This window comes from Blennius ocellaris (genome assembly GCF_963422515.1).
Source record: "Blennius ocellaris genome assembly, chromosome: 16".
NCBI lineage: Eukaryota > Metazoa > Chordata > Actinopteri > Blenniiformes > Blenniidae > Blennius > Blennius ocellaris.
The window spans coordinates 1,090,113-1,097,612 of record NC_137665.1 but is presented as its reverse complement, the minus strand read 5'-3'; the positions used below and the strand labels follow the sequence as shown (position 1 = coordinate 1,097,612).

Here is a 7,500-nt window from a genome sequence, read left to right as displayed (position 1 = left end):
AGGAGTCGTGAAAAACACAACTTCTGTGTGTGTGGTCGATGCTCTTGCTCACCCTGTGTGTGTTTGTGTGTGTGTGTGTGTGTGTGTGTGTGTGTGTGTGTGTGTGTGTGTGTGTGTGTGTGTGTGTGTGTGTGTGTGTGTGTGTGTGTGTGTGTGTGTGTGTGTGTGTGTGTGTGTGTGTGTGTGTCAGGAGGAGAGGTCTCGCAGTGAACACAACCTGCTGAACATCCAGAAAACACACGAGAGGATGCAGACGGAAAACAAAAGTCAGTGTCTCCGGTCGCCGCCTGTCCTTTTGCGTGTGTCTTTTTGTCGCGGCTCGTCTGAACTCTCGTCGTCGTCTCGCGTTCCCGCAGCGTCGCCGTACTACCGGACCAAGCTGAGAGGACTGTACACCACGGCCAAGGCCGACGCCGAGGCCGAGTGCAGGTCAGACCCTCGCCGTCGCCGGGCCGCTCAGTGTGAGAAGTTTCCGGTTGTTTGTCTCCGCCGTCCGCCGTCCTTCACCCTTGTCTCCGTCTCCGCAGCATCCTGCGTCACGCCCTGGACAAGATCGCCGAGATCAAGTCTTTGCTGGAGGAGCGCCGGATCGGTACGTCCCCCCCCCCCTCCCCCTCCCCCGGTCGGTCCAGCGGCTTCACAACGGGACTTAAAATCACCTCCTGGGGTTTTGTTTTGTTTCGCGCCGCAGCCGCCAGGATAGCGGGCGTCTACAGCGACAGCGACCCCCCGAGGAAGACGATGCGGCGCGGCGTCCTGATGACGCTCCTGCAGCAGTCGGCCATGACGCTTCCCCTGTGGATCGGGAAGCCGGGGGAGAGGTAGGTCTCTCCCGTTGAAATCGTCTGTGGGCGTAGAAACGCCGACGGTCTCATCGTCCGTCCCCCCCCCCCCCCCCCGTGCAGCCCCCCGCAGCTCTGCGGCGCCACGCCGGCCAGCAGCGACTACGTGGCCAAGCAGGGCGACAAGGTGGCGGCGAGGGTGAAGGGCGGCGACGGAGACGAGCAGTGGATCCTGGCCGAGGTCGTCAGCTACAACCACTCCACCAACAAGTGAGATGATGATGATGATGATGATGATGACGTCGTCCCAGCACGCTTCACATTTTCCCGAGCGTTCCATAAAATTTGTCTCGGTTTTAAAGGAAGTGTCTCCCTGCAGGTACGAAGTGGACGACATCGACGAGGAAGGAAAAGAGTGAGTGAATCTTTCTGTTTCTGTTTCTGAGAGGAAACTGTGAAACTCAGAACCACAGATATAAAACACTAGAGAGCCTCAGGCGCCGCCTGTGACGTTCCTCCAGCGCCGCCATCTTGGAGAGGTCTCCAACACAAAGACCCAGGCTAGAAAATCAACAAAAACATTCGTAGCTCGCTTGCTAGTCCAACTTGGCAACACAAGCAATACCTCATTTTAAAGACTTTTTCCCCCTCGTAATAGTTTTTCCACGACGTTTCCACAGGATAGAGCTTTTCCCCAGCTTTAAAATGAGCTATTACTTGTGTTGATATGTTGACTAGCAAGCGAGCTACGAATGTTTTTGTTGATTTTCTAGCCTGGGTCTTTGTGTTGGAGACCTCTCCAAGATGGCGGCGCTGGAGGAACGTCACACTGTGACGTTCCTCCAGCGCCGCCATCTTGGAGAGGTCTTTGGCTTCTAGTGCTTTATATCTATGCTCGGTGACAAGATGACGTCTGATGATCATTTAAACAAACAAACAAAAAAGTGACACGAGCACATTTTTAACACCAAAAGGTCTGAATTTCAAAACTGTGTGTGTGTGTGTGTGTGTGTGTGTGTGTGTGTGCAGGAGACACACTCTGAGCAGGCGTCGGATCATCCCCCTCCCCCAGTGGAAGGCCAACCCGGAGACGGACCCCGAGGCTCTGTTCAGTAAGGACCAGCTGGTTCTGGCTCTCTACCCTCAGACCACCTGCTTCTACCGAGCGCTGATCCACACCCCCCCTCACAGGGTGAGTCTGACCCCCCCACCCCCACCCACCACCCTCACCCCCCTCACCCACCACCCACCACCCACCTGTGTGTGTGTGTGTGTAGCCGCAGGACGACTACTCGGTGCTGTTCGAGGACAACTCGTACGCCGACGGCTACTCGCCCCCCCTCAACGTGGCTCAGCGGTACGTGGTGGTCTGCAAAGAGAACAAGAAGAAGTGAGGCGGAGGCCGAAGAAGAAGAGAAGAAGAAGTGACTTCAGAGACCAAATCAAGGACCTTCAGCAGCGACTGTTTGTTACGTGATGCAGTGTGTGTGTGTGTGTGTGTGTGTGTGGGGGGGGGGGGTTGTTGGTCAGCAAATAACTAGACTCCAGAGAAATGTACAGATTTGTACTTGTTCAATGATGCGTATTAAAAAACAACAACCTTCTCATCCTGCATGTTCTTCCTTTTTCTCTCTCGCCCTGTTCTTCGTCTCGCTGGTTCTGACTGGACCCTAGCAGGTTCTAACTGGATCCCAGTAGGTTCTGACTGGATCCCGGCGGGTTCTGATTGGATCCCAGTAGGTTCTGATTGGATCCCAACAGGTTCTGACTGGATCCGAGCAGGTTCTAACTGGATCCCGGCGGGTTCTAACTGGATCCCAGTAGGTTCTGACTGGATCCCAACAGGTTCTGACTGGATCCCAGCTGGTTCTAACTGGATCCTAGCAGGTTCTGACTGGATCCCGGCTGGTTCTGACTGGATCCCAGTAGGTTCTGACTGGATCCCGGCGGGTTCTAACTGGATCCCAGTAGGTTCTGACTGGACCCTAGCAGGTTCTGACGGGATCCCAACATGTTCTAACTGGATCCTAGCAGGTTCTGACTGGATCCCGGCTGGTTCTAACTGGATCCTAGCAGGTTCTGACTGGATCCCGGCGGGTTCTGACTGGATCCCAGTAGGTTCTGATTGGATCCCAGTAGGTTCTGACTGGATCCTAGCTGGTTCTGCTGGCAGCTGAGTCACAGAGAAATACGACCTGACTTACGTAGAATTTGTACATATATACTTTACTGCAGTAATTATTGTCCAGCCTACTTTTTACTTCAACTTTTTCACACAATTCTCTGTATTTTCCACTTCATATATATATATATATTTAAAAAAAACGTTCATTTAGCCAATTTAGCATTTGGCCTGTTTATTTTAATTTTCAGAGTAAAAATTTTAAATCCTAATAAGTTTTATCACTGTTGCTTTTTATTTGTTAGTTTTTTTAAATTTTCAGACCATTTTTTCATTTTCAGTTTCAATTGGAACCTGCTGGTTCCTCCCTTTTCCTTCGATCCTGAACTTGGTTGTTTATTAAATAATTGATTAGCAGCGCTGGACGTTCACAGAACACTCAGGCCCCGTTTACACCACAACGTTTCACGTGACAACGCCTAATTTAAAAAAAAAGGAACGTTTTTACGCTGCAGCAGCGGAAACACAGATGATGTAGTTCGTCTGCCAAGACGCGGGGGGGCGCTGTTGCTTCTTTCTGGTAATGAAACCACACAGGAAGTCAGACGAGAGAACGATCCACTATAAACGTGACTCAAATGGGGGGAACCCGCCGTCCTCGTGGACTGATGACGCACCGGAAGCTATCAGGGGTGAGTCGCAACTATAAAACTGCTGATATCGAGGATACAACTAGAATTCTGGCCGCGAGTCAAACCACGACGGAGCCGCCATGTTTGTTTACAACTGGACGAGCAGGAGGTACGGGAGAGGTGCGCATGCGCAGTAACAGGCTATGTCGTCTTGCAGCAGGGAACAGCAACACGAAAGAGGCGAGATAAAAACTTTATTGTCCCGTTTACGTCCTAATGCACAACTTTGTCTTCCTTGTTATATAATATACAACTTCTTATGTCATTGTTTTTATTTTTTAATAATACTACAGGTTAGTATTTATGTCCTGATTTGTTTTTCACTGGATTTATTTGTGTGAGTAACTGTAAAAATGTTTTTTCTTCACATACATACTTTATTTCTTCCATTGTGGTTCTGCTGTAAACTGTTAATTGTAGTGTTGTCCGACAAATGTCACGCAGCCTGTGATTCATCCAGGGGAAATTAAAAAAAATAATAACACAAAACAAATCATTTTCAAAATGACATTTTATTCAGAATAAAAACAAGCCAAGTCATTCTCCTACATTCATGTATAAAATCAGCATTTTCCCTTATTTTCCCTGATTGCAAACGTTTCAGTCTCGGAGGAGAAACTCGCCCCTTCGCGTTTTAAATCCAGCCGGAAATGAAAAAGTACAGCGACGTGTCCCACCGAGGCTCGTCTGTCGTCTTTCTTAGTGTCGATTTGGCATCAAGACTGACTTGAAATGGAAACGGGTGAGGGAATGTCGTGCGACACGACGCGAGACGAACTGCGGCGATCAGAACAAAACTGAGGAACGTGGAACGTTTGAGTCTCGGATCAGGAACGGCGAACGACTCCGAGGACGTTTTTACAGTTTCTCCAGAAAGAATAAGGACACTTAAATCATCTTTATAGTGAGCTCCGTTTGTTCACCCCTTTAAATCTCAAGAACTCCGCCTCCTTCGTGTTTTTTGGTTTTTAACACATTTCTCCCTTTATTCACAATTTTTTTTTTTTTTCAGGATTAAAAGTGAAGGACTCCTGGCGGCTAAACGATCTAAACCTCTGTATTGTGTTTCTGTTGAAACACTTTAATGTTCTTCAGGGTTCAGAATCAATTCAGCCACTTTTGACAGTAAAGGTGCTGAAGTGATTGGAACCAGGTGTGTGTGTGTGTGTGTGTGTGTGTGTGTGTGTGTGTGTGTGTGTGTGTGTGTGTGTGTGTGTGTGTGTGTGTGTGTGTGTGTGTGTGTGTGTGTGTGTGTGTGTGTGTGTGTGTGTGTGTGTGTGTGTGTGTGTTCTCCCTGTGCCGGTGTGGGCAAGTAAATTCCACAGCGCTTCATTTTAAGTGTTTGTTTTTGTCATTATGTGAACGTCTCCCTGGGAAATACAACCCTCCCAAATGGGAATTTTCCCAGTTCCCAGTTGAACAACCATGTGCTTCTCTCAGCATAACGAACAGGCGTTAAATTAAAGTGCCTCCTCCTCCTCCTCCTCCTCACGCGTGAAACAAAGAGCGGGAAAAAAAAACATGCGTCTCCATTGGGATGAAGGTCAGGACCGGGAGGACCGGGAGGACCGGGAGAGCCGGGTCGGGTCAGATGCTGTCGTAGTCGGACTGCGGCCGCGCCGCCTCGGCCGCCCACTCGGCCACGAAGAAGGAGGTGGAGCCGAGGAAGGCGAGCAGCACCAGGATGAGCAGCTGCCACTGCAGCAGCAGGTAGTTGCTGTAGAAGAAGGCCAGAGCCGCCGCGATGGACTGCACAACAGGGCGACACGGGTCAGGACTCTGGGGGGGGGGGGACTCATGGACGGACGGTGACCGCCTCCTTGCGTGTGAGACTCACCTGGATGAACTTGAAGACGGCGAAGGCGGGGGCGCTGTTGTCCCGGAACGTGAAGCCTATGATGCTGAGCAGCTGGGTGTTGAAGCAGCTGTCGCCCAGGCCCAGCAGGAAGCTGCAGAACAACGCCACGCCCACGCTGAAGCACAACGGAGGCAACGAGTCATAGCAGAGTCAGAGCCGAGTCACCCCCCAGGCCTCCTCAAAGCTGAAGGTTCAACTGCAGTTCCACCTCTGGCCACCAGGTGGGAAACTGTGAGTCACTCATTTTTTACTGCTCAGGAAGAGAAGAGTGCTCCATCTGCTGGTAGAGTCGGGTATTACAGGGCGGGGCGGGGCTTTTCTGGAAAGTTCTCTCAAACATTTTTTGTTTATTTATTTTTCTTTTCTTTTCTTTTTTACACACGACACAATGCTCATTTAAAGGCGACATGTGCCGTTTCTCACCTGACCTGGCACTTTTGTAAATTATGGTGATGTGTTCAGGTCATGGTGTGTTCAGGTACCTGGAGGTAGTGGTGGTGTGTTCAGGTACCTGGAGGTGGCGGTGGTGTGTTCAGGTACCTGGAGGTGGCGGTGGTGTGTTCAGGTACCTGGAGGCAGTGGTGGTGTGTTCAGGTACCTGGAGGCAGTGGTGGTGTGTTCAGGTACCTGGAGGCGGTGGTGTGTTCAGGTACCTGGAGGCGGTGTGTTCAGGTACCTGGAGGCGGTGTGTTCAGGTACCTGGAGGCGGTGTGTTCAGGTACCTGGAGGCGGTGGCGGTGTGTTCAGGTACCTGGAGGCGGGTGGCGGTGTGTTCAGGTACCTGGAGGCGGTGGCGGTGTGTTCAGGTACCTGGTGGTGGTGTGTTCAGGTACCTGGAGGCGGTGTGTTCAGGTTCCTGGAGGTGGCGGTGTGTTCAGGTACCTGGAGGCGGTGGCGGTGTGTTCAGGTACCTGGAGGTGGCGGTGTGTTCAGGTACCTGGAGGCGGTGTGTTCAGGTACCTGGAGGTGGCGGTGTGTTCAGGTACCTGGAGGTGGCGGTGTGTTCAGGTACCTGGAGGTGGCGGTGTGTTCAGGTACCTGGAAGGTGGCGGTGTGTTCAGGTACCTGGAGGCGGTGTGTTCAGGTACCTGGGGCTGATGAAGGCCTGCAGGTCCGTCCCGGCCTCGGGGGCCAGCGGGGCGTCGTTGGCGATGTTGAGGAAGATGAGGTAGAAGGCGAGGTAGTGAGTGACGAGGCCCAGCAGAACCACCGGGTTCCTCCCAAACCTGCTGCTCTTGTTCAGGAGGCCAAACACGCCTCCTCCTGCTCACACAGGGAGGTGCTCAGCACAGGCCGGGCCGGGAACACTGCTCCTGCTCCTCCTCCTCTTCCTCCTCCTCCCTCACACTCCTCTTCTTCCTCACACTCCTCCTCCTCTTCTTTCTCCTCACACTCCTCTTCTTCCTCACACTCCTCTTCCCCCTCCTCCTCCTGCCTACTCCTCCTCCCTCCTCCTCTTCCCCCCCTTCCCCTCCTCCCTCACACTCTTCCTCCTCACACTCCTCCTCCTCCTCTTCCTCACACTCCTCCTCCTCCTCTTCTTCCTCACACTCCTCTTCTTCCTCACACTCTTCCTCCTCCTCCTCACACTACTCCTCCTCCTCCTCACACTCCTCCTCCTCCTCCTCCTCCCTCCTCCTCTTCCCCCTTCCCCTCCTCCCTCACACTCTTCCTCCTCCTCACACTCCTCCTCCTCCCTCTTCTTCCTCCTCCTCACACTACTCCTCCTCCTCCTCCTCTTCTTCTTCCCTCCTCACACTCCTCCTCCTCCTTCCTCGTCACACTCCCTTCTTCTCCTCCTCCTTCTTCTCCTCCTCCTCCCCCTCCTCCTCCTCCTCCTCCTCCTCCTCCTCACCTAGGATCTCCCCGACGCCGATGCAGATCCCGGAGACGCCGATCAGACTCTTGGCGTCGTGGCCGAAGCGCGTCATGGCGCCGATGCTGGTTCCGTACACGCCGCTGTAGAAGGTGAGCTCCACGCCTGCGGGGGGGGAACGACCACTTCAGGGTCACTCGGGGAAAAACCAGCTTCACATCTCAAACGGC

General features: G+C 52.6%; 2 protein-coding genes across 2 annotated transcripts in view; one reads left to right on the top strand and one right to left on the bottom strand.

Annotated features, from left to right (window-relative positions):
• The window catches only part of sgf29 (SAGA complex associated factor 29), a 2,875-nt gene extending 553 nt beyond the window's left edge, over window positions 1–2,322 (top strand). The window contains exons 3-10 of the mRNA XM_080511359.1: window positions 191–266; window positions 357–429; window positions 528–592; window positions 692–821; window positions 906–1,052; window positions 1,162–1,197; window positions 1,812–1,974; window positions 2,060–2,322. Of these exons, the coding sequence (XP_080367485.1) occupies window positions 191–266; window positions 357–429; window positions 528–592; window positions 692–821; window positions 906–1,052; window positions 1,162–1,197; window positions 1,812–1,974; window positions 2,060–2,176 (807 nt within the window). The 3' untranslated portion in view covers window positions 2,177–2,322. The remainder of the gene's footprint in view (window positions 1–190; window positions 267–356; window positions 430–527; window positions 593–691; window positions 822–905; window positions 1,053–1,161; window positions 1,198–1,811; window positions 1,975–2,059) is intronic.
• A 1,770-nt stretch (window positions 2,323–4,092) lies between these two features.
• The window catches only part of mfsd11 (major facilitator superfamily domain containing 11), a 9,698-nt gene continuing 6,290 nt past the window's right edge, over window positions 4,093–7,500 (bottom strand). The window contains 4 exon segments of the mRNA XM_080511342.1: window positions 4,093–5,345; window positions 5,434–5,569; window positions 6,543–6,717; window positions 7,310–7,435. Coding sequence (XP_080367468.1) covers window positions 5,184–5,345; window positions 5,434–5,569; window positions 6,543–6,717; window positions 7,310–7,435 — 599 coding nt within the window. The 3' untranslated portion in view covers window positions 4,093–5,183.